Source organism: Camelus ferus, chromosome 31 (genome assembly GCF_009834535.1).
Source record: "Camelus ferus isolate YT-003-E chromosome 31, BCGSAC_Cfer_1.0, whole genome shotgun sequence".
Lineage (NCBI taxonomy): Eukaryota > Metazoa > Chordata > Mammalia > Artiodactyla > Camelidae > Camelus > Camelus ferus.
Genome location: NC_045726.1, coordinates 18,435,360 through 18,462,392, shown reverse-complemented (window position 1 = coordinate 18,462,392; position 27,033 = coordinate 18,435,360). Strand labels below are relative to the sequence as shown.

At 49.0% G+C, this 27,033-nt stretch overlaps 1 protein-coding gene across 2 annotated transcripts in view; it reads right to left on the bottom strand.

Annotated features, from left to right (window-relative positions):
• The window catches only part of SHC3 (SHC adaptor protein 3), a 137,366-nt gene that overhangs the window by 77,267 nt on the left and 33,066 nt on the right, over positions 1-27,033 (bottom strand). For both annotated transcript variants that reach the window (XM_032471120.1, XM_032471121.1), the window contains exon 3: positions 18,727-18,797. In XM_032471120.1, coding sequence (XP_032327011.1) covers positions 18,727-18,797 — 71 coding nt within the window. The remainder of the gene's footprint in view (positions 1-18,726; positions 18,798-27,033) is intronic.

The window sequence follows — 27,033 nt, the reverse complement described above, 5'->3', positions numbered from 1 at the left end:
TGTTGTAGTCCTGGATTTGATCCCTGTGCTCTGGCTGTGTCAGAAAATGTCACTGCCCTGAGGAAAGACGTTGTTACCTGGTCAAGGTCTAAGAAGCACAGTATCTCCACTGCGTTCTCAAAATGGTTCAGAAAAAAACATTAGAGATTTGCTGGAGTCCTTTGTCCTATTCTTACACCTTTTCTATTAGTTTAAAATCGTGTGAAGGACTTTTAAATGCATAGAAAAAATGGAGGCGCTATCTTTAGTCAAACTGAAGATGCAACCGACGGCAGAAACGGATCATACTACACGTCCCACAACAGAAGAAAAAACTATGATACAACATTTTACCGCTTAGAATTTTTCTTCTATACATGCAGAGAACCTTGTTCGACTTACTAATGCATAGATTTTCTTTATACATGTCACTCTTCTGCGTTTGTAAAATGAAGTAGGTAAGTGAAATAGACGAAAATATCCTCCCAAGCTCTTTGCCTTGTGGTTTCAACACTTGAAAAACACATTTTGATTCAGTTGTTGGTCTCCAGGCATTTCTGTGCATTGTCATCCTCTGAGCCAACAAGGAGGTAGGTGATACAGCAGTTTTTAGAAGAACTATTTTGGTATTTTCTTCCAAGCCGCTGAAGCCTATTATGCAAAAGTTAATGCTTGGCTTTTCCAAAAGGGGTTGGGGGAAGGATTTTGGCCAACAATGAGGACACGTGTTCCCTTGAATGGTGGGGGGACTGACCACTGAGGACCAAAGTCATCTGCTTGAGCTGACAGGAACAACAGTCAGATGTCCACGCGATCAGTAACAACAGGAAACATACAACAGCAGCCCGCCGTGCAGGACGAGGGTGAGATACGGCTGAACATAGATGCACCCAGACTTCAGAGATGCTAAAATGTGAAGGGAGTGCCTCTGACAGTTTAAATGTGATATTTTAGAATATTTAATGGTGTTGGGTTTGTGGGTGGGACGTTACACTGCTTCTGTACACTCCAATTTTCTACCAATGTGCACACGTTAATTTCTTGGTGTTATTTTTATACTCAGAAAAAAAAGAGTCCACCTTGATCCAGAGAATAGAGTTATTTCCTTAAAGCTTTATGCCTGATTACTATCTGTGCATTCCCTACGTTTCCCAAGGCACAAAATTCTCCACCTATTAGCTCAGGTCTAAGAAGCGTCTCTGGTGTAAAATGCACTAACTTGCTCAATAATTATTAATCAACATCTGTGAGGTGGAAGGAAAAGCCAGTCTCGGACGATGTCATCAAAGGCCTTAGAGGCTCAGAGAGCTTTTCCTTCTCTGGGGAAGAGAAGGAACCACAAGGAATTGATTCTAAGATGCACATTTTTTAAATTTTTTTTTCATATTTTAACATGTCTGAAACCTCCTTGGGCAAGGCCACAGTCATGATGTCGTTACCACTTCCTGCATCACAACTTGCAGAACGAGTACCATTAGTTTGAACGAAAATTTCAGAGACAATAGTGGAGCATCTTTTTAAGAGACAGATTTCTCAAGATATAATTTACATGGGTTAAAATTCCCTCTTCTTAGATGTTCAGCTCTGTGAGTTTTGAAAAGCATGTACCATCATGTTATCACCACCAAATCAAGAGAGACGATATTCCAAAAGGCTTCCCCATGCCCCTCTTGCGGTCAGCTCCCTCCCCCCACTTCCAGACCGTGGCAACTGGATCTGATCTCTGCCTCCAGTCTTACCTTTTCCAGAATGTCATATCAATGGGATCATAGAGCATGCAGCCCTTTGTGTCTGGTTTCTTTCACTCAGCACAGTGCTTTTGGACTTACCTATATTATTACTACATGTATCGAGATTCTGTCATACAGACCAATGGTTAGTAAAACAGAATCAGTCATCAAACACTTCCCAACACAGAAAACCCCAGGACCAGATGGCTTCACTGGTGAACTCTACAAAGCGCTTAAAGAAGAATTAACACTGAGTTTTCTCAGAGTCTTCCAAAAATCAGGAGAGGAGGGAAAAGTTCCAAACTCATTTTATGAAGCAAACATTACCCAGATACAAAAACCAACACAAGAAAAGGGGTGTAAGCCACTATCCCTGATGAACAAAGATGCAAAAGTCCACAGACAAATATTAGCAAACCAAATTCAATAATCATTAAAAGGATCACACACCGTGACCATGTGGGATTTATTCCAGAGATGCAAGCATGGTTCAGCCATCCACAAATCAATCAGTGTGATCCACTACATCAACAAAATGAACAATAAAAGCCGTAATAATCTCAATAGATGCAGAAAAGGCACTTGGCAAAATTCAACATCCAATCGTGATTGAAAACTCAACAGACTGTGTACAGAGAGAATGTACCTCAACATAATAAAGGACATATGTGACAAGTTCATAGCTAACATCATACTCAATGGTGAAAATCTGGAAGTTTTTCCTCTAAGATTAGGGCAAGACAAGGATGCCCATTCTTGCCACTTTTATGAACATAGTACCGAAATCCTAACCAGAGCAACGAGACAAGAAAAACAAATAAAAGGCATCCAAATTGGAAAGGAAGAAGGAAAGCTGTCTCTATTTTCAGATGACATATTATGTGTAGAAAACCCTAAAGACTCTACCAAAAAACTGTTAGAACTAACAAACAAATTCAGTGAAATCACAGGAAACAAAATCAATACAGAAAAATCAGTTGCACTTCAATATGTTAGCAATGAACTATCACAAAGAAATTAAGAAAACAATCTTTTTTACAAATGCATCAAAAAGAATAAAACACCTATGAATAAATCTAACCAAGAAGGTGAAAGATCTGTACACTGAAAGCTGTGAGATATTGATGAAAGAAACTGAAGAGGACACAAATAAATGGGAAGATATTCTGTGCTCATGGATTGAAGGAATCAATATTGTTAAAATGTCTGTACTACCAAAAGCAATAAACAGATTCACTGCAATCCCTATCAAAATTCCAATAGCATTTCTCACAGAACTATAACAAACAATCCTAAAGTTTGTATGCAGCCATAAAATACCCCAAATGGCCAAAGCAATCTTAAGAAAGAAGATCAAAGCTGGAGGCATAACACTTCCCAATTTCAAACCATATTACAAAGCCGTAGTAATCAAAGCAATGTGGTATTAGCATAAAAACAGACACACAGAACAATGGAACAGACAGAGAGCCCAGAAATGAACCCACTCATATATAGCCAATTAATTTACAAGAAAGGAGCTAAGAATATACAATGGGGAAAGTATAGTTTCTTCAATAAATGGTGTTGGGAAAACTGGACAGCCACATGCAAAAGAATGAAGCTGGACCATCTTACATCATACACAAGAATCAACTCAAATGGACTAAGGCCTTGAACATAGACCTGAAACCAAAAAATCTTCTAAAAGAAAAAGTAGGGGGTAAGCTCCTTAACATAGATCTAGTCAATAATTTAGTGGGGAACGGGGCGGTTGACACAAAAAGAAAAGGTAACAAAAGCAAATGTAAGCAAATGGGACTATATCAAACTAAAAAGCTTCTGCACAACAAAGGAAACCATCAACAAAATGAAAGGGCAATCTACAGAATGAAAGAAAATGTTTGCAAATCATCTATCTGATAAAAGGTTTAAAACTCAATAGCAAAACAACAACATTGTGATTTAAAAATGGGCAGAGGAACTGAACAGACATTTTTCTGAAAAAGATATACAAATGGCCAACAGGTACATCAAAAGGTGATCAACTACTACATCAGAGAAATGCAAATCAAAACCATGAGACATCAGGTGTCAACCTGTTACAGTGGCTCTTATCAAAAAAGGAAAAGTGGTGGCAACGATGTGGAGAAAGGGAATTCCTGTGCACTGTTGGCGGGAATGTAAATTGGTGCAACCACAATGGAAAGCAGTATGGAGGTTCCTCAAAAAATACAAACTTGAACTACCATATGACCCAGCAATTCCACTTTTGGGTATATATCCAAAGAAAATGAAACCACTACCTCAAAGAGGTACCTGAAGCCCCTTAATCATTGTAGCATTATTTACAATAGCCAAGACTTCAAAACAACCTAAATGTCCATTAGTGGATGAATGGATAAAGAAAACATGATACAGATATACGATAGAATAGTATTCAGTCATGAAAAAGGAAAACCTGCCATTTTTGACAACATAGATGGAACTTGAGGACATTATGCTAAGTGAAATAAGTCAGACAAAGACAAATCTTCTATAATATCATTTATATGTGAAACCTAAAAAAATCAAACTCACTGAAACAGAGAACAGATTGGTGGTGGCCAGAGGTGAGAGGTAGGGATGGGGGAAATGGGTGAAGGCAGTCAAAACACACAAACCTCCAATTATAAGAAAATAAGTTCTGGGGATATAATGTACAGCATGGTGACTATAAATTTTTAAAATATTTTGTTCCTTTTCATTGCTGAGTAGTATTCCATTATACTGGAAAACAATTTGGTCTGTCCATTTTCCAGTAGATGGATATTCGAGGTTTTTTTTCCAATTTGAGACAATTATGAAAAAAGTTGCTATAAACATTCATATATACAGGGTTTTGTATGTTGTGTGGATATGTTTTCATTTCTCTTTTAAAAATAAAAAAAAGAAGTGGGATTGCTGGGTCATATGGTAAGTGACTAACTTTATAAGAAGTTGCCGAACTGTCTTCCAAAGTGGCTGTACTTTGCCTGCCCAACAGCCATGCCTTGAGGTTTCAGCAGCTCCTCCGCATGGTGGCCAGCCCTTGGTACTGACTAACGACGCCAAACATCTTCCCATGTGCTTATTTGTCAACCATATCTCTTCTTCAGTGAAGTGCTGTTCACATCACTTGCTCATTTTTAAAACTGCTTTGTTGCAAAACTTCTTTCTATGTTCCAGATACAAATCCTTTACCAGATAACGTGTTTTTTGTAAATATTTCTACCCAGTCAGGAGTTTGTCTTTCATTCTTTTAACAAAGTTTTTCAAAGAGAAAAATTTTAATTTGATGAAGCAAATGTGTCCTTTTTTTCTTTTATGATTTGTGCTTTTTGTGTTCTAAGAAGTCTTTGCCTAACTCAAGATTACAAAGACTGTCTCAAATGTGTTATTCGAGAAGTTACATAGTTTTAGCATTTGGATTGAGGACTATGAGGCATTACATTGCAAGTTAACTTTCGTTTTCTCAAGTTAAGTATATGTGTTTTGTTTTCCCAAGTTAAGTGTGTGTGTTGAGTGAGGCTGTTTGTTGTGTATGGAGACTGAAGTTCGTTGCTGTTGGCTTTATTGTTCTTGGTTTAGTTTTCCTGGGTTCAGCCCCCAGTACCTCCTCTAAAAATAAATAATAAAATCGACCTAATTACCTCCCCACCCCTCAAAAAATAAATGTGAATTTAGTAAGATGTAAAATAAAGAAGAAAAAAATTGTCAAGAATTTTTTAAAGTAATAACAATAAAATTAATTGACCGTCCTGTCAATTCGTACCACGTGGGGATGTTTCTGGACCCTGCATGTCTGCTGTCCTGTCTTTATGCTGACATCACACTATACTGATTACTGGGAATAGCATGAGTTCTCTTTGTATTGCTTTTCCAGAATTGTTTTGGTTACTCTGGGTCTTCGCTTATTCTATATACACTGAAGAATCAGCTTGTCAATATCTACAACAACCTTATGGGGACTTCGACTGGAATTATATTAAATACATAGATCAACTTGGGAAGACCTGCCGGTTTAACGGTACCGGCTTCCACACCATGAACACAATATATTTCTCCATTTACTTAGATCCTCTTTAATTTCTCTCATCAGACTTTAGAGTTTTTTTGCCTATAAATCTTACACATTATTTTGTGACATTTAACACCGAGCATTTCATGGTTTTTGTGCTACTGTAAATGGTCCTTTTTAAATTTCATTTCTCCACTAATCTTTGGCTTGTATATAAAAATACAATTGATATTGTATCAGTTATACCCTGAAAATTTGCCGAACCCGCTTATTAATTCTAGTAGCGTTCATGTAGATTCTTTAGACGTTCCTACAGAGAGGATTATGCCATCTGCAAATAAAGGCAGTTTTATTTCCTCCTGTCCAATTTATACGGCTTTTCTTTTTCTTTCTTCCTTGTCTTACTGAACTGGCTAAACTCTCTAAAAAAGTGCGAAGTAAGGGACTGTGGAAGCAGACGTTCTTGCCTTGCTCCTGAAATTAGTAGGAGAGCACTCGGTTTTCCACCACTGACCGTGATCCTGGTCATCGGTTCCTCGTGGATGTCTTATTCTCAGATTAAGGGTTTCCTTCTAGTCCCAGTGTGCTGAGAGTTTTGTCATGAATGTGTGCTGAATTTTATCAAAGGCTTTTCTTCTTCATCTCTTAAGATTTTCGTATATTTTTTTCTTTTTCAGTCTGTGGATGTGGGGAATCACATTGATTTTTTTTTTGATGTTGAACCAACCTTACAGTCCTTGAACCACCCCTCCAGGGTGTGACGTATCATTACCTTTTTGACGTCCTCCTAGACTCAGTTTGCTGCTCTGTTGTTAGGGTTTTATGTCTAAGTTCACAAGTGGTTTTGTTTGTGGTTTTGGTTTTCTGCGATGCCTTTGTCTGGCTTCAGCATCAGGATGATGCTGGCCTCGCAAAACGAACTGGGAATTGTTCCCTCGTATTTCCTGGAAGAGACTGTGGAGAACCGGTGTCATTTCGCCCTTAAATGTGTGGTAGAAGTCACCGTGGAGCCACGCAGTCCTCGAGTCTTCCCCATGGGAAGGCTGGTTGGTTGGTTTTTACCGTGAATTTAATTTCTTTAACAGATACAGGCCTATTAAGGGCATCTGTTTTTCCTTTAAGCCACTTTGGGAGTTGTGCCTTTAAAGGAACTTGTCCGTTTTATCTACGTTATTCAATTGGTCGATATAAAATTGTTCCCAATACTCCCTTCTCATCCCGTCAGCGTCCGCAGGGCCCGTACCCAAGTCCCCTCCTTCATCCCCGTCGTTGGTGATTTCAATTTTCTCTCTCTTTCCTCAATCAGTCTAAGTAGCAGTTTATCAATTTCAGTGCTTATTAAAAGCCACCTTTCCGTTTCAAACATTTTTCTATTCTTTTTCTGATTCCAATTTTATCGATTTCCAATGCTCTTGAAATGGCCCAAAGGACAATAAAACTTAGGAAAAAACATGGATAGCAAGATTCTGCGTCAAAAAATGATTCACTACATTCAGACTCTGAACTTGGAAAAAAAATTCTTTGGGGAATATCTTTTTCATATTACTCCTGTTTGCCTACTAACAAATGTACAAGAATTATAATGATGTAAATCTGTGCCTGCAGAAGTCCAAGGCGGCTTTTTCCAACATAGACAAATCGAATCTGAGCAACGTGAAAGCACTGTGTCACAGTTTAATAGGCAGTGCTTTTTTCTCAGCAGTTATAAAATAATAAAGTGGTTTTTACAGGAGACGGTATTTTTTTTTAACAGAGGTGCTGGGGATTGAACCCGGGACCTGATGCATGCCAAGCACGTGCTCTGCCACTGAGCTCTACCCACCACCACCAGAAAACGGTATTTTAGAGTAGACGAAAAATGGCTTGCGTCTTTAGAAGCCTAATACAATGTGCAACAAGCTAAAAGCCTCTAGAGCAATGCAGACAAAGTGGCCTTATTGTGCTCAGGGCAAAAGCAAGTACTTCTTGGGGCTGAATATTTGACCTTGAGGTGTGGCAGTGGACCAGGAGAGTGGCACAGCGTGTAGGTCAGTCTGCTTGTGCAAAAGAAGCATAATGGGGACTTACAAGAAATGTATTTGGAAAGCTATGCTGGGGCAGGTCAAGTAAAACACTGAATAGTAAATTAAATTTTTTTCATTGCCTCCTGCTGGTAGCGGATAAGGCAGCGAAGCTTAACGCGGAGTGATGTGACTCAGGCACGTGAACCGATCAGCAAGGACAAAGGGAACTGAAGGAGAGAGACTGAAAGAAAGGGGAGAGGTTACTAGCGAGGCTTCCGAGGGAGAGTCAACAGCGCTGGGAACTGAACGGGGAGGAGAGACGGGCTGACTCTGACTCCCTGGTTTCCACTTTGGGACGACGTGTGGGCGGCAGTCATGACAAACACTCAAGGAGACGTGAGCTGGACCTGACTGCAGCAGCAGAGGCGAGAGAGGAGGGACGGCAGAGACAGGCTGCCTACGACTTGGCAGCTGGCTGAGCATCTCCAGGAAGACACAGGTCCAGGCAGCTGCTGAAAACACAGCACTGGGCTTAAGAGAAGATTCAGAGGCACAAACACAGGTTTGTGGCTTTTATCCCTAGAAGTGTTATTTAGAGCAGTGAGATTACTGACAAGGCGAGGATATAGTAAAAATTAAAATATCAGTATCAGCGAATGTGTCTTGAGCCCTCCCATGTACTGGGCAGCATGTCAGGTGCTTCTCAGATATTAACTCAACTCCACCTCAACACTGTGAAGGAGGTGCCGTCATGATTCCCATTTTAAAGACGGGCAAACTGAGGCAGGGACCTTCAGTTATCTGCACAACATCCCACCGCTGGAAAGTTGTGCAGTTTAGCTACACCCAGACGATCTGCCTCCAGAACCTGCGACTCTAGCTCCCCCTGCAAGGGCGAAGAGGGAATGGTACGTCCGGGGGTAAGTGAACTCGGAGAACAAGACAGGAAAGGAGCAATCAGAGGGTACATTCTTACGCAAACGCGCTTCTGGCCTGAGGATTATAAATACACACCAGGCCAGGTGGTCCCCGAGGAGAATACAGAATGAACGCCATCTATTCCTCTTGGGGGTTCTACTTAAGCCCTTCTAAGCCACCGAGCCACGCGTGCGCGTCTCCATTGTTAAATATTTTGGATGACTGGCATCACTTAAAAACAAACAAACGAACAAAATAAATGGGCCTGTTGTCAAAGCTGTGGTCTCACACGTGGGCAGCTGCAAAGGGTTCAGAAGTCGACACTAGAACTCTGGAACCTTGCTTCCCCAGGGGTGGCACCTGGGCCGGCAGCATCGGCAACCCCCCCAAAAACAGGTTAGAAATGCTAACCCTCGGCCCCACCCCAGAGCTCCTGAGTCAGAAGCTCTGGAGGTGGGTCCCGGCCGTTGGTTGTAACAAGCTCTCCAGGTGATTCTGATGGACATCCGAGTTTGAGAACTTGGCGGGGAGGATGGATTCGTCGAGAAATCCATATACAGTGGAGCCCAGGTTAGGCGAGAAGTCCCTTCCGTGTGGTGTGACACGGCAGGGAGGAGACAAAGATCTTCTGTGCCCAGTGCTGTCGCCCAGAGGTGTCGGCAGGCTCGCCCTGGGGGTGGCCCAGGCCTTGCCCCAGCCCACTGCAGCAGAATCTCCGTGGGACAGCATCACGGTAATGGAGGAGTGTCCTGTTTCCTGTCCCTTCAAAGTGACATGTCCTTACCAGCCAGGAAGTTGCGCTAGGAGACAGAGCCACATAACAGGCTGCCAAAGACGTAAAGAAATAACCACGTAAACACGGAAATGAATCTCGAGGCTGCGCACGCGAGGCTCTGCAAAGTCTTCCGTAAACTTAGGCGCGGTGTCTGTCTAGCCCCCTTTTCTCTGCGTTTCAGTGACATCTGGACTCAGCCTAGCCCCTCGCCCTTCCTCACCACACATCCTGTGAGATCCTGACCCCTCGTCAGTGCTGCCAACCGGCTGCCCAGGCCCACGCCGGGCTCTGAGCCTGCCTCTGTCCCTGCCTCTGACCCAGGAGACTGTCGGTAGGAAGATCTCCCCACCCCGGTTCCCAGGAACGGGCCCTGTGGCTGGAAGTCTCCATGCCCCCGGGTGACAGGTGCCCTCACGGGGAGAGACGGCTGCGTCCCTGGCCCCTGGTCTCCATAACCAGCTTGTCAGAAAACCAGGCGACGAGGTCACCCTGACAGAGCGTTACTCGTGCTTGAAATGAAAGGAGAAACCAGGAAGCTGGGTACTGCCTGCATTTTCCAGCTGGTGGGGGGCAGAAGGTGGGAATCAGACTGGTTTATTGGGATGTTCAAGGTGAGAAACAAAAGACAATCTCCCGCCCCGCAGAACCTGTCCTCTCCACCAGCCCCTCCACCTTCCCCGCCCACCCCGTCTCCCCCGACCCCACTCGGCCAACCCCCTGCGCAGCGCCCCCAGCCCCCTTCCTCACCCCATCTGTCCTCTCCTCCCCATCCCGCCCTCCCCTCCACCTCCCCCCATGCCAGCCCACCCTCCTCACTTGGGGCTAGTTAAGGCGGTGAGGTCCCCATCCTCTCTATAAACTACCCACATGAAATTTTTAAAAAGCATTGTTAATATTTTTCCTTCTGTTATTTAGTGAAATTCTATGAAGTGCGGCTGCAGCACAGGATGAACGCCAGCAGGATGAACAGGGCAGGCGCACGGCCTTTGCAGAGCCCACCCTGCGCGCCCCTGACCCTCTTCCTTGGGTGTGTTTGCCCACGCATCCCAGCCAGCCTGCAGGCGCCTCGGCTTCTCTGCGCTCTGCTCAAGGCCCCCACGGCGTTTTGTAGTTCACAGGAAGTCTCCATCCGCCAGGGGCAGCCCCCGCCCGGCGCGTGTCTGGGCTTTGCCAGCACGGCGCCCGTGGCTCCTGAAGGACGCAGCCCCCTCGCTGTGGCAGGAGCAGGGCGGGCCACTCTCGCCTCTGGACTCGGACTTGCTCGGGTTCCAGTCCCTGACTCTGCCTGGCTCTGCGGACTTGAACAGCTTTTGTCAGCTTCCCCATCCTCAGCTTCCTCATCTCCAAAATCCACACAACCAACCTCCCAGGGGCCCTGACGGGAGACCTCACACCCCCGCATCACTACCTGAAATTACTACGCCAAACGACGTGGAACTGCGACGTGACGATCTGCAGCTACAACGACGACCGGTTCAGATGCAAGTTCACCTTAACACCCTTCTCTTACACACGTCGGTGTGTTTTATTTTCTCTCCCTGCGGCGGACAGTAAGCCTTTACTTAGAGCCCTGTTCCCGGGACCTTAACAGTGACTGGACACGGTGCATGTGATCGATAAACATTTGTTGCAATAATGGATGGCATGCTTAGAGTAATGCCCGGAACAGAGTAAGTATTCAATACGAATATTATTATTATTTATTATTATTATTATTAATTATTATTACTATACTCAGCAGAGGCAGCAACTGGCAAAGCAGGGGGACAGAATGAAACGCTAGATGATTTTGGTTCAAGGGAAAACCAGCGCCACGTCAGCAAGCAGTCTACCCCTGTCAGTAACTTCCGTCGCTGTATCACACCCCCCTTTCTTTTCAGCTGGAAACACTGCCCTGAATGACACTGGTTGACACTGACACTTTGAATAACAGTATCAATCGTATTATCAGGTATTCTCACCTACAGAAACTTGGACAGGGTGAGGATGAGACCCACGATAAAACACAGCTACCCAGGCGTGCTGAGCAGCTAGACCCTAACCCCAGTGCTTCGAGGTGTCCTTTTAACGCCCTCCACAAGCCTGTTTGGGGGGTTCCCTCCCTCCTCCCTCCTCCGTGGGTGAGGAGCCGCCCCTGAGAGGGAAGGAGAAGCTGGAACGCTCTCCTGGGCTGGTCCCCAGGGATCCTCTCCCTCGCCCGCTGGGTCAGGAGCCCACCCCCTGTAAGTACAGCCCTGCCCTACGGGCCAGGACACAGCTGCCCAGACGAGCGGCCGGGACAGTGTCCAGAGAGGCCTCAAGAGAAAAACCCGACTCAGAGACACAGGCCCGGGAGCCGAGCGTTTGGTGCTGTGAACCGTGAGCCGGAGCTGTCCCCTCACAGCCCCCGGCCCGCGCTGGGCTCCAGGGACGTCCCCGTAAGCGTGGCCACGCCGCCTCCAGGGCCAGAGCCGGGCCCCCGCTCCATGATGGAGACCTCCGGCCCCCCCGCCCGTGCTCCCTGCAGCACCCTCCCCCGGAGGCTCCGCACACCTACTCTCAGGTCTGCTCAGGGGGACAGGTTAGGGCCCCTGCACATGCGGGTCTGGTCAGGGGAACGGCCTTGAGCAGCTTTCCCGTGCATGGCCTGTGCCAGGTGCTTCTAGAAGCGATGTCTCATTTCACCCTCACAAACTGCGTATCAGCATGTATTAGCCTGTGGGGACCAAACACTACACTGAGGCCTATCAGGAAGCAGGCACCCCCATCCCTTTGCCCCAGGGCCGTCCTGGGGCCCTAAAGGCAGCTGGGCCCAGGGCCAGATGGACCTCAGGTGGGTGCAGACTGTGCCCGAGTTCCCTCGCTGAGCCCGACTCAGACCCCCACCCTTTGGCAGGCATTAGCATTACTGCACAGAAGCCGACAGGCAGAACCCCGAGTGGAAGCAGTGGCCTCAGGTTTATGCTTCCTTCAGGTCTGCTGCGTGGTTGGGGGAGAAATTCACCCTGAGGTTAAACGCGCCCTCCTTTAGGAAGTCCTCCCAGACCCATCCAGGCCCCGAGGAGCTTCCTCCTTGCTTCCCTGGTACTTTTCAGCACTTTCCACGTGCTTGCTAACGCCTGTCCCGCTGCCTGTGACTCTGGGCCCCTTTCCCCCAGGCGTGGTTTCTGGAGCACCTGTGATCCACACACGCCCCCCCCCCATCAAGCACATTCTCACATGCCAACGATGATGAAGGGGGCGCAGGGGCACAAAACTGCTCTGGCGGGTGTGAAACCCTGAGTAGCAGCGGAGAAGCAAGGCGGAAGGACTCAGCCTGCTTCAGCTGACGCCGGATGCGTCTGCACACCACCAAGCTGGTGTTGTCAAAAAGCATTCTAAACTGAGAAAACACCACCCCCCTCCCTGCCAGGCCTTGCCCCCCTGGGGGCGGAAGGCTTCGGGAGAGGCTCAGCCTGCGAAACGCACGCGTTCGAACAAGTAAATTTAGAATGAGCCGGGAAGGCTGAGGCCGCGAGTTGGCCGTCCTGCACCAGCCGGATGTGCGGGGCGCGGCGGGAAGGCTGTTCACACCCGCTGCTCTCCCTTCTAATTCTGAGAGTCAACCAGCCTCGGGGAAGAGTTTCACAGATTTGTTCCTTTTCCTGGTGCGATGAACTTAAATCGACGTTAGAGGTGTTTATTTTGAAGTGAGAAAGGGATTCTGGAATGTCACAACCAGGGACTCTAACTGGAGAGACCAGATCCACGCACGTGAAGGTGCTTGAGCCAAAGGCCAGATGCCAACCGCGAATCTTAACTCCGCTGATACGACGGATTTGCAAACAGGGGCCCTTCCAAATAGTCCTCCCGGCCTGCAGAGTGCGGAAGCCACAGAGCCAAAGTGCGGCCTGTGGAGTTCGTGCCGTAGCCCAAGAGGAAGCAGTCACCCCAAACCTGGACAGAAGACATCCAGACGCCCACCCCCGGCTGTTTCCACCTTCCTACGCGGCAGGGGAGTGCAGTCCGACCACATGGCATTCCCTGGACCATGTGCCACCCCCCCCCCAAGAGGCAGAGGTGCCCAGCCCTTACCTGCCTGCTTCCTCTGGGTCCGTCTTCTGCCACGGCAGCTCCTCACAGCCCGAACGCCACCCCGGGGATGGGAAAGCCTCTACAAGCAACACAAATATCGCGTTAGTCACTGCGGCCTTTCCCCAAACCGCCCCCTCCCATGAACGGTGATGAAATGGCCACGTGACACAGGACTGTTTGAGGCGAGATGGTGAAGGGTGCCATGGACATGGTGTTGGTGGAGGAGCTCAGGGCGCCCGGCCCGCAGCCTGGTCGGCCCCTCTCTCGCAGGAAGTCCAACGAGGGCCCGCGGTGCCGGGAGGCCTGCATGCGCCCGAGGGAAAATGCGCCGGAGCTGTGATGGGCACACACGGATGAGGATGCTCGGGGACTCGGGGGGAGCTGAAGGATCGTGGGGTGAAAGTTTTTACCTTGGCTTTATTTATTTATTTATTTACTTTGAGATGTGTAGAATGTTGGGAGCCAGAGGTGACTGGAGAAGGGAGCATTACCACGCCTCCCAGGTCAGCTCGGAGAAGAGAGGGTGGACGGAGTGGAGAAGCCGCGCCGAGCTCGTCTGGCTGGCCCTCCTTCCACTGAAGGTGGAGCCCTCTCTGCTGCCGACTGGTAAGAGATGCCCCGCAAGCCAGGCCGCCATTCTCCCCGTACCAGGAGCGTCCGTGACGCAGGACGCCTCGTCCCCGGCCTCCCTTCTCCCTCACACCGTCCAGGCAGCCTTGCTACTTTGTTCAGACTCTCAGTTCCCAGTAGAACCACGTCCACGTGCTCACACACCCACCTTCTAACCAAAGCCCCTGCGTGAAACCTCGGACAGAAAAGCTCCCAGCGTCACCGGCTGACGCTGAGTCTGTCCATTTTCACTCTGCCCGGGCTGAGCACCGGGAGCAGGTCGCGGCCAGGTGACTCTGACCTTCAACGTGGGCAAAGCTGATGAGTCATCAGCGGTAAGAGTGCCCGGAGGCCCCATCGACAGGTCGAAAAAGAATGAAAGCGAAACACTTCCACGAGAAAGGGCATTCTTTCTCAAGTTTCGAGTTTGGGTTCAAACCAAAGGGATGAAAACATCTCGACTCTGACGCAGAATCCTCCAGCGTGTGGGTGCAGAGCGGGTTCTAGGGAGCGGCCGTGTCCACGGGCCGCACTGATCAAGGTCTGGGCCCGACCAGCATCTTCGGGGCCTGCGGGAACTAGGACAACTTTTAAACAAGAGAAACAAAACACCTCAACTGGATTCAACTGTTTACTCTCTCCAGTTTGGCAAAAGCACGTTTGTGCGGGGCCCCGGGCAATGGTCTGTCCAGGCACTCACCCTGGGGGAGCAGCAAAGCCACGCACGCTGAGTTCACGCGTCCGTCTGCGCCAGCAGGGGTGGAAAGCAAACTGGGCTGTTATCGGATGAATCCAAGCAGTGCCAGAGGTCAGCTGGGTCGTTTAGAACCAAAAACACACTTCAGCTGCTCACACTGGCTGTTTGAGGAGGCCACCGTGCTGAGTGCTCTGGGAGTGCCTGTCTACGTGCTTATGGCTTTCCATGCCCTAAAAATGGCTTAAGGTAATTTCCCAGAATAGACCGAGTTTAACGAGATAAATAAAATAAAAATTAGCAGATCAGGAAATCAAAGGGGAGGGGGAAGAGAGGCAGTGCTGTTCCCATGACCATGGGCACCCGGGAGCGTCTGTCACCGTGCAGGGCGCCGGATGGGCTGCTCCCCAGGAGTCTGACCCCAAGCACGTCCGTCTGACGCGCACATCCTTCTCTGACGGGAAGCACAGTAACTCAGTTCAACTCGTCCCCCGAGGCGAGACGAGAGAAGTCGCAGGAGAGGACGACGCATGCGGTGGTCCCCGCGGCCAGAGGGGCCAGTCGCCGGGGCAGTGGCCATCAGCGTTGGGCCAGAGTCACCTCGTGGGGAGGCCCAGTGGCCTAACTCAGATGAAAGAGGGGGTCTCTGATGGCCCTGGGCTGGGGTCCTTCTCCAGGGTGACACCAAGCCGAGACCTGGTCCTCGGGGAGCTGCACAGCCAACGTGGAGTCCCTCAGGGAGAACGGGTCCCCACGTGGGTTTCGGGGACTGAGCTGTGGCACTGGCGCTGGAGAGGGAGCAGAGGGCAGCTCCCACAAGCTCCAGAGCAGCCACGCTTCTGCGCCAGGATTCCTGCATGGCCTTCGTAGAGGCGCATCACTGAGGACCCGCGAGGGTGTGGGGACAATTCTGTGCCGCACCCCAGACCCGTCCTGGACCGAGGACACACTGGGGGTGGGAGTTCAAGGCATTCCCCTTCTGAAAGGCCGCGTCTGGTAGAGCAGCCAGGGGCACGTTGGGAAGCCAGCCACTTCTGCAGGAGCTGTTTCTTCTTCTGGAGGGCGTCTCTGTCCCCCGGCCTGGACTCCCACAGCCACCGAAGGGCTCGGCTCCTCTATGTAAACCACCAGCGGGGTGACCCAGGGACGCCGTGGGCTTGGAGGCCGCGCTCCGTGCGCCCTCAGTTGCCCGCAAGCTTGCAAGCACGCACTTCTTCTTTGGACACTGGGGCCCCGTGCCCACCGTGTTGAACATGTGCTCAGGGAACAGGACAGAGCAAACGCTTAAACGGGGTGGCCCCCCCGCCAGGCCCTGTCCTGCAGGCATCAGGTGCGTCCGACGTGGAAATCACCCTGTGACCAAGCAGGTGCGCTTCCCGCAACAATCACTGAGGTGGGGACTGGCCCCCGACACCGAGGGCCTCGAGCAGTGTGGACGGGTCGCCAAGCTCCTCTGCCCAGAGCACTAGGAGCACAAAGCCTTCACCAGCCACCGCTGAAACCGCGCACGCCGTCAGCGGCAGCTTCTGGGTAGACTTCAAAGCTACCCATTCATCAGACACCCGTAATCCGCGGGCAGTGCTGCAGCCGACGCCACAAGCCATCAGGAACAGCGTAAAACCAAGCTGACCCCAACGAAAGGACCCCTGGCTTGGCCTCTAAAAGACACTTACATCCAAAACTTGAAAGAGTGGAACAGATGAGTAGGGAGCGGTTGTTTGCTTAGACAAACACACACGGAAGGCACGGCTAAGAAGCTTTGGAAACAGACTTTCCCAGGGCCCGTCTGAGATAACTCAATTACAGCATTCGATTTCCCTGCAGTCTTTCAAGAGTGCGTTTAGTGTATAAAGTGAACCACGGGGGTAGGTTTAATCGCAGGCACGGTTAGCACCCAGCTCCACGCAGCCTTGGGAGGCCACGTCTGCAGGGCACAGCTGGGCATTCTTGTCCCGGGTGCAAAGGCCTCCTTCTGACAGTGATTTCCCACAAGTGATCTCTGGCTATTAACTAAAACAAGCAACATGTCCCGTGATAAAAATGAGGTCAGAGACAAAGCATCCTAGAGAAAAGCAAACATCGTTCTCAGAAGGTCTGACAAACCCAGGACAATTCTGCTGTAAAGAGAACTCAACGCCAAGCTTCCCGAGTCGAAGGACGGCCCCCCAGCCGGCCCAGCCCATCGCTGCGCCCCCGCTAAGATCTAGACGGGGTGGGATGGGTGTCTGCTGCACGGCTGTCCTCTGCTGCGTTGCTGTTCCGTCTGCCCGTGTGGGTTCTTCCCCAAAGAGCGCCCAGAACTTCGCGCAAGGGGGCACTGGCTTGTTCCCTTGCCCCCACTCTCCTCCGCTCCCCAGGAGGAGGACTTGGTCCCTGCCCCTCGCAGGCCCCTTAGTCACTTGTCTTGGCATCTTTTCCCCCCAAACCAGGAGGCCTAGCAAAGCAAGACAGCCCACGTCGGCCAGCACAGTGAGTGCACAGCCAGCAGGAAACGGTCAACAGATACATCAGGAGAATGAAAAGGACAGCAGTCCCAGGATCTATGAAGGGAATTCAGTAGAGATGGTCCACAGTTCTTTTTTAAAAACCACCAGCTCCCATGCGAAGGTGGACTGTGTCACAGCACCCCCGGTGCTCTGCCCAGACGCCCGGCGGGGCACGAGCCTTTCCACGGCTGGGACGGGTGAATGACCGACGAAGTAAGCATTCGAACTTTTCTTCTAAATGCCCTCACTTCAAAATACCACTCCTCCCCTTGGCAAGTTTCATAAGCCCTTCTCTACAGACAAGTGGAGATGGAGTCCTGCCCCGGCGTAGATGGTCCGCTTGCCCTGTCCTCACCACGTGTGTCTTGAGTTGCTTCAGAGAGAGGAGAGCCACCAACTCTTTTGGACACAAATTTCCGAGGAGGCAGGAGGTATCACTGTGGTGCTTAAAACACAGAACTGAGGTGCGTGCATTATTCAGCAACTAATTGATTCCTAAAACTCAGTCTCGAGCCTTTGGCTTGCTAATCCGAAGACATCCAGCAGAGAGGCGTTTGTTTTTTTTGTTTTTTTTTTTTTTCACTTAAACACTGTTATTTAGTTTATTATTTTAGGTTTATTTTCCTTTTAGAGGAGGTACTGGGGATGGAACCCAGGACTCGTGCGTGCTAAGCATGCGCTCTACCACTTGAGCTACACCCTCTCTCACATAGAGAGGTTTAAATGGAATAAATATGAGGCATTTTCTGAAGGCACCATTTAAATAATTCCACGACTACCAGCTCCTCGCCCCCGGAAGTGTGCCTGCTTCACAGACCCGTTCTTAGCTTTCTGGTTCTCTTCTTCAAGACGACCTGAAATGGGCATTTGTTTTTCCCTAAAGGTATAAGCTCTACTAGGCTATGAATTTTATTTTTTAAAAAAAAAAAGTGCTTAACAACAATTCCAGCCGCCGAGAAGGTTAGAATCTAGTTGATGGTCAAGAATACGTAAACCGGCTCAAAATCACTGACACCTTCAAAGAATTGGTCTGCTTTCCAAATTACACCCCCTTCTTCTCCTGCCAGTTCTATGCACTTTATTCTCGGTGTGCTCTGTCGCAAATTCCCTCTTGACACATTGATTTTCTTTTGAAAAGAAATAACACAGTTCAGTAGATTTTTAAAATATCAATCTGCTATCAGAATTTCATTTATTAAAGAAACAAACATCAACACTCCGTTTGCAGCCTGATTATAAAAAGAGCTTGGCGTGTCCTTCAGGGGGGCATATGCCAGGCCACACACGTCCCCGAAATGGATGAGCCCTCGGAAGGCTTGAAACACAGTGGGCCCTGCCTCCCTGGTACCGGTCACCGGCGCTCACGGGCAGACTCTCCTTATGGACCTTTCTGAGCTGTGAGCCTCCGAGGGCACGCCTTTCCACAGTGACATCACAGGGGTCCGCTTCAAGAGGGCTTACCTGGTAATCTGCGTCCTGGTGCTGAAGTCCAGCGACCTCATGGAGCGCAGAACTTCGATGCACCCCAAGTACTGCAAGGGGAAAGAAACGCCAGCCGTGAGCCCTGAGAACTGAGACGCACAGACCGTTTCTCGCCGCAGCAAGGCCGTTTCTGGAGCCACTCGCATCTCCCAAGTCACCTTTGACCGTCATATTCACGGGGGCCCTTTGTTCTGTTTCTGTAGAAGCAGTAACCACACCCAACAGAAGATTTTCCGAGTGTTACGTTTGGCACTCGACTTGACTCTCCTGAAACCTGTTGCTATTTTTTATTTTGTCTAGAAATACATTTTCAAAACCTTTGGCTGAATTATGACTCGCATGCTGCAAAATGCAGAAATCTTAAATACCTGATTCAATGAACGTTTAAATATGTACCTGCCATGTAACCACCACCCAAACCCCAATGTCCCGACATCACATTTCTAGTCTTTACGAAGCTTCTAGAGGTTTATAATTTTTAAACAAAGAATGAAAATACTACAATATCAACATTTTGGCCAACATGAAACTTCATTATATAATAAGCATATTGGGGGCTCTAGGAATAAACTGTAGATTGCCCCCAAGGGTGCTTTATTTTGACTTACCAGAAAGACCTCTTTTGCATTATTTAACAAAAATTTTCAGAATTACTTATACAACATCTAAATTTGTAGCTGAATTTTTTTTATCAGTTTCACACGTGAAAATGTGTGCGTATTTGTGAAAATCTGGCCACAGCTAAAGCCAAACAAGCAGAATGAAAGAGACACACCGCTTGTGTCCAAAGCCCTTGGGGAGCTTGAAGGTGCAGGTGTTTCATACCAATGCCTTTAAATTTAGACTTAGCAGGAAGCGCCTTCACGGTGTCGTCCAGAAAAGGCTGCATTTGAATTATTCAGAAAATCTGAATTTGAGCCTGGCTCTGTCATATCTTATTACGTAACTTTCAGCAAAACTTTAAATTTCTCCAAAATGTGACTCTTACTCCAACCACTGCACAGGCCCGGAGTTATTTAAACTCCACCACTTCCATCAGCCGCATGGGCACCGTGAGCAGCGTCATGGAGGCGGGAACCAGGCGGCCACCAACACTGCAGAGGCACGTGGTTAAAGTGACATCGCAGAACAGGCAAATGCCAGGACCAGCATCACCGGGTTCTGTGACCACCACGACCACCAAAGCCGAAGGCTTAACGAAAACGCCACTTCCACCATCACAAAGTTGCCAGCGCCACGGCCAACGCTGCAGAACGACGCAGACACCACGAGAGAGTCACAGGCCGCGTGACCGTTGCTACCGAGTTGTGCGGGAGCCGTCACCACGGCAGCAGGGCTCTCCGGCTGCCACTGCCGCTGTGTGGAGACCGCGACCCACTCTGCTGAGCTGGGGGGTTGCCACGCCCAGCGCTGTCCCAGCTGTGGGAGCGTCGCAGCAACACCCCAGAGGGCTGTGAGTCCCACCGCCAGCCGCACTGCAGGGTGAAGAAACTGCTTCAACCGCGGTGGGGAAGCTGTGTTAACAGCACCACGGTCTCGCAGAAGTGCGTGACTGCCTCCGCCACCCCCCCTGCAGAGCCGAGCCAGTTTCACATCCACAGCCACAGACTCGGGGAAGGGACACCCCGCGACCCCCACTGCAGACGAGGGAATGGGACAGCGGCCGCTGCAGATCGTCTGGAGGCCATGCCCACCATCACAGAGGTGCTGGATGACGTTGCAGAGTCACGGGAACACCGCCACCACCCCGCAGCGTGATGTGGATGCTGCGAACACTCTCAGAGGTATGGAATGTCATGACCTCACGGTGACGTGTGGACGCCAACACTGTCATCATCGTAAAGGTGTGTAGGTGCCATGACCAAGGCACAGTGCTATCTGAATTACGCCACCACCACCGTCTCGAGCTACGTGAACAGCAGCACCGACGTCACACAACTATGCCAACACCACGACGAAACACTGCTGCAGGGTTACAGGAACACCGTGATGAATTTCACAGCATCTCTGGACACAGCCGCCACCAACGTTGCGGGGCCACGTGAACGCACGTCCTCGATCACGTGGGCATTTGAACACCACCAGTCAGGGCTGCACCGCACAGGCCCGCGGGCCCTGCACCTGCCCAGCCTCAAGGCCAAAGAAAGAGCCCGGAGTCAGCGGCAGAGACATCAGTGACTTAATGGATGGGGAGAGTCTTACAGTCTGAAGCAAGGTCCTGCAGTGACACCCCACCTTGTGCAGGCCGACAGCAGGCAGGACACAGTGACAGCCTTCGCTTCCAGGGAAGGCGGTGGGGGGCGCGGGGAGGAGGAGGCTGCCAGTTATAAGGGGAACTGACATCACGTTGGCTCACGTGTTACCAGGGAAACCAGCAGGGGGCACGCCCCTCACGGCCCCTCTGATGCGCTCCTGGGGTGCAGAGGTTCTGATCCAACGATCAGAACAGTCACCAGCCGTGGTCAAGGCAAGTACGTGGGCAGGTCATTCGTGGAAGTCAGTGTCGGCGAGGAAGGCACTGGCCGAGCAGGGGGTGTACCGAGGGCAAGAGAACAGCCATCCTGGGTGGCCTGACCACACACCACCGCCGCCCTGACCACGGTGGTGCATGACGTGTGAACGGCAGGCCAGCCTCGCAGAGCCGTGGGAATGGCTCCAGCAGCAGCATCCTAGTCACACGAGGGCACCACAGCCGCAGACGGTGTGTTTATAAACACAGCACCGTGACAGGCTGTGTGGACACCGGGACCAAAGGCACTGAGATGTGGGACCAGACAGTCAATGGTGAGCTCACAGCAACATTTACCACCAGCACAACCCCTGAGCGAGGCGACTGCCACAACCAACGCCACGGGTTGTGTCAAGGCCATGAGCACCACCCAGTGTCATCTGACTGCCACCCCCGTCGCACCGTCATAGTTACATGAATATCATGACCACCAGAGCAGGCTTCTGTGAAGACCGCCTGCAGCCACCGCACAGAACGACAACTAGCTCGGCCAGCGCTGCCAAGGAGGAGGAGCCTGCCGCCTTCACCGGTGCAGAGCCGTGTGGGCCCCAGCACCGTCGCCAGCTCTGCAGGGCTATTTGGACAACACGGCCAACTTTGCAGACTTACACGAGTTACACGACCGCAACCGACGTCACAGACTGTCGTGGATGCAGCCACAGCCGACACCACAGAACCATGTGAAAGGCACCGCCGCCGCCGCCACTAACGCGGAGCCGTGAGTCCCGTGACACGTGGAGCAGAGTTACAGGCACGCTGACTGCTCAGAGTCACGGGACAGGGAAGTCCGCACCTCCGCCACCACCGCTGAGTTGTGTGAGCACGGCCGCCAGCTCTGCCGCAGAGTTGCGTGGGGACCGCGACCAGCTCCGGGGAATTATGACTGTCCCCGCCGCCGCGTGTCACTGCTCTGCGCGCACCGCCGCCGAGGGCGCGGGCTTGGGTTACCCCTCAACAGCCTGTAGCGATGCGTTTTCTCACCGCCGACGTATTAGCAAGCTTATTTCTCCAGCCTTCGTAGCACCGTAGGCATCAATCTTTTGAATCTTCTGCCTATTGCGGGCAAAAGGATTTCTTTTTGTTTGTTGTTTTCATTTGAGCTTCCCTGATACCTGATAAGGTTGTGAGGCTTTCTCACCTGTTAGTTGGCCGTTTGCTCTTCTTCTTCTGCTAATTGACTGTTCATACCTTTGGCCCAATTTTCTATTAGGTTCTCCATCTTTTTCGTATAGATTAGTATGTTAATCTCCCATTCAATCATTTTTTTTCCTTTGATGGTTAAGTTTCTGCATTTTATCTAAAAGAAACTGTTAATGCAGTAATATTGTAGTAACAACTGCGGTCACGTCCATCATTTTCTGTGTGGCTCAGGGACGCCCTGTCTTCCTTGAGAAGGTCTTCTGTCCCCAGAGTCTCACCATAGTCTCCTAAATTTTAACAATTTTCACAGTATTATTTATTTATATGTGCAGCCACTTTATTTAACTTTTTTAAGTTAGCTTTTTAATCTATTTGGGATTTATTTCTCTACAAAGGCTGTGGCATGAATTATAGTCCCAGCTTCCAAATGGGCTGCTACTTCCACCAGCACCACTGCTTTGATAATTCATCCGCGTCCTCCTGGATCAACGTGCCAACCCCGTGGTGCGTTAAACTCCTCATTCCGTATGGACCCTTGCCTGAACGCTACTGTATGTCCTTTGTCAATTCCTGTGTCTCCGGTATGTGTTTTTCCTTAAGAACTTTGAAATCATCTTGTGAAGTTCTCCCGTCCTTCAAAAACTATCTGGATTCCAGCTGAGGTTTGGTAAATCCCCGTGAAGAGAGCTCATGTTTATCAGTAAGCTTTGTTATCCATTGGCATGAGCGCTCTCTCCACTTCAGATATTACGAGTTGCCTTTAATGAGACTTGGGGTTCTTTATTCTGCATGTCCTAAACTTGTCTTCTTCCGTCTGTTCCAAGGCTTTTTTTTTTTTTTAAGTTCTGGTAACCACGGGGAAGGAGAGTTTGACTTTTCCATCCCGTGTCTACAGGTTTTTACTACACAGAAAAAACCCAGTCAGTGGGCTCCAGGGATGTACAAAACGGAAGAAGGGCGAAAGCCTGGACCACAGAGCCCAGAAAACCTCCCCGACGTGCAGACAGCAACCTCTTCGCACAAAAGAGGCTGAAATACAAAGGAGAGAAAGTCTGGGGCTTCGGAGCCCACGTCCGTGCATCAGTCAGCCTCACAGGAGTTCCAGGAAAAGGGAAAAAGGAGAGGGAAAGAAACACTCAAGAACGAAGGGATTAAAATGTTCTGTTTTAGGGAGGGTTTGTGTCTCCAAGGCTCCAAGATGAAATCTGAAAAAAAAAAAAAGATCTGCTTTTGGACATATGGCAGCTTGATTTCCGCACAAAGGGACCAAGCGAGAAACATCCTGAAAGCCTTGCACAAGGGGAGAAGAGAAAATAGGCTCCTGACAAAGAGAGTTCTCATTCGGCACCAAACACACGAAGACAAATAACGCTGGAAGCCGGGAGAAAAGGCGTCTGAGCCAAGAATCTCACATCCACCCTCACTAGCACTCGAGTGGGAAGGCAAAGCAAAGACGCCGAACTGTTAACCGCCCACAGACACTCTCTGAAAGAATTATTCCAGGGAAACAAAGAATACGAAGAAAGAGAAGGAGGTGGGCTATGAGAAACAACGTTGGGGAGAGAATCCACAGCAGCTACAGGCACGCCTTATGCCTTGATGACCACTGACGCATAACTCACAATATTTTTCTCAGTGATGGGGAACTAACATCTCGGAAGGTCTCAACACGGCTGGAAGAGGCTGGAAGAGGATGAGGAGAGCCTGTGCTAAACCCTACTGAGTTTGTGGAGGTAGGTCCAGAGCTGGCTCATTCTAGGTAGCGGTGGAGAAACATGGAAGCTTACATATGTGTGTAAAAAATTGTAAGCCACCGTAAAAACAGGATCGAAACGGTCGACTTCCAAACTAAAACCCCGCCAGCAAAAAGAAGGGGAAAAATAGAAAATGCACAAACAAAATGCAAATTAAAAAATATAAAACAAAACATCAGTAGTGGGTCTGATCACCTGCGTGATCACCGTGAATCATGAATGGCTCAAACCCACTAATTGAAGGTCAAGGACTTCCACGCTTGCTAAAAATATGTGTGTGCTCCAGAAACTGATACAACATTGTAAACGAACTGTACCTCAATAAAAAAGGATGCAAATAAATGTAAATATATAAATACATGTGTTTAAAAAAATGACAAAGAAAATACTAAGAAGATAAAGCAGATTTAAATCAGGCAAATGCTAACAAAAGGAAGAAGGGAAGTGATATCTCATTTACAATCAAAAGAAACAAGAGCCATGAAATAAACTTCACAGGAAATGTGCAAGACATTGAAATTGAAGACAAACTTAACGATGAATAAATTTTTTAAAACCTGCTTATGTGGAAAGACATACCATATTTCTGGTATGGATGATTCAATACTAAACACATGCCAATTCTTCTCTAAATTCATCTACAGATTTACTGTGATGCCAATTAAGGCCCCAACAGGATCCTTCCACCAGAACTTGAAAAATTAATTCCAAAACTTCCATCATGAAGAAGGAGCCTGAAGGACACAGAGAAAAAGTCTGAAGAAGATAAAAATGAAAGTGAACTGGTGGAAATTATGTGACATTGGCATGGAAATGGACAGAGCATGCAAGGGATGAGACGGAGACCCAGAAGGAAAGGGTGTACAGACCTGTGGGAGTCACCGAAGAAAAGATGAGCCAGTGAGTCAACGTGAGGACATGATGAGCTGCACGTCGGGAGAAGGATCCGCTGAGACAGCCCTGCGCACGGCTGTTGTGCGTGGTGTGTAAGGTGCGACGCACGCTGTGCCACGTGAATGGCATGCCCTCTCCAACAGGCCCACCTCACCCCGTGCACAAAATCAATCCCAAGAGGATAAAGAGCTAAAGCTCAGAAATCAACGTAGAGAAGCAGTAACCAAAAAAATCCCAGAAAATGATGTTCCTATCACAAGACCGAAAACTCAAAGGCCATAAATAAGCCCCGAACAGTATAGAAAACATCGAAAAGGCACGTGGAAGCCTGAGAAAAAGCCAAAACAAACAAGCAAAAGTTACGCAAGCCCATAAGGTAAAACGGGCAGAGGACACAAGCAGAAGATCCACAGAGGATCAAGGACAGTTGGCCAACATGTGTCTGCAAAGACTGGTGATCAGAGAAATTATTATTAACACCAAAACGAGACAATTTCTCGCCCAGGAGAATGGTCAAACTGGGTGAGAAGGGAGGAAACAGGCCCCCTCACGTGTCCCTGTAGCAAGTGCAACTTGGTGAAGCCGTTTGGGGAGACCACTTGGAAGTACCTGGGGGCACGGAAGACATGCTTGCCTCGTGCGCGGTCACGCTACTGGTAGGTCTTCTTCATGCGTGAGTGCGTGAAATGTACATGCGAAGTATTCACTACGTCCTTGCTGTCAAGAGTGAAAATCTGAACCCCCACCTCCAATGCTGATCAGTAACTACATGATTAAACATTTAGGGCATATCTAAACCATGGTTCCGAAGGCAACCATTTTTTTCAATGATTGAAACTTAGAGTCTCAAAAAAACTGCTACTTCGTGCACATTTCACTGGTTGAAGCGAGTCACAGCGTCAGCCCAGACACAGGGGGAGGGGGTCGCTCAAGGGCGTGAACACGGGGGTGCCTGGTTCACTCGGTCCTCCTTTGGAGACACAAGGGCACGGAGAAGAGACAAAGACGGAGCGGGTCCTGCTGGGAAGAGCAGTGGGGAGAAGAACGGTTAGAAAGGAGGATGATCTCTGAGTACTTCTACAGTGTTTAGACATTTTCTTACAAGAATGTGTTCAGTTATTGTTTGTACAGTTACAAAGTGGGGAAAAATCAAAAATATTTTCCAACCAAAGGAAAAGACCGTGCGTAATAAAAATTGGCCCTCCAAGCTGTGATGCAGAATTGATCACAGAGCAGTCAAGACCTTCCAGTGCCTCGAATTACAAGGAGCCTGGAACAGCCCCCCTTGATCCTCCGGAGACCTACCTTGTTCTGAAGATGTGACGGACAGTGAAGGAGTCAGTGAAACCAGCCATGCTCTCCAGGGGTCTCCTCCTACGATGGGCGCCTTTGAAGCCCACCCCCAGCCTCAGCAATTGGTCAAGGGTGGGTTGTGTGATCCCAGACAGGCCAGCAAGTCAGAGCCCTGGGGGTTTTGCTAACACTGCCTGGACCATCCACTGTCACAGGGTCCAGGGCCGCTTCTGAGAGTAACTGTTCCTCAGTCCCCACACCTTTGCAGCCAGAGGAGGTGAGAAGAACTTATGAATATTTAACTCGGGTGATTTCTAGCCTCAGTGACTGTTAGAGGCCCCTTGCAGAGTTCATTTGGAATTACGGTGAGCCCAGGCTCATTACTTCCAAGCAAGGCCCACGAATGGAAATGTCATCCATGCTAGACCTGAAGAAAAGTCTGTAGTATCTTCATTTTTTTTTTTTTGTCAGTCTACTGAGTAATTTCCCTTTTAGGCTTCTGAGGCACCGGACAGAGAAGTGTCTCTTAAATGACTTTAAAACACTTCAGTAATCAGTAAATGGTAGCTACTAATAAAATAAGCATTAGTTTACTAACTATAAGGTAAAAATACCCCACCTCGTTCAGGTCACAATTAATAAACACTAGTCTGCTCCTGTTAGGATGCTCAGGTAGAAAGAACTTGAACAGGAGCC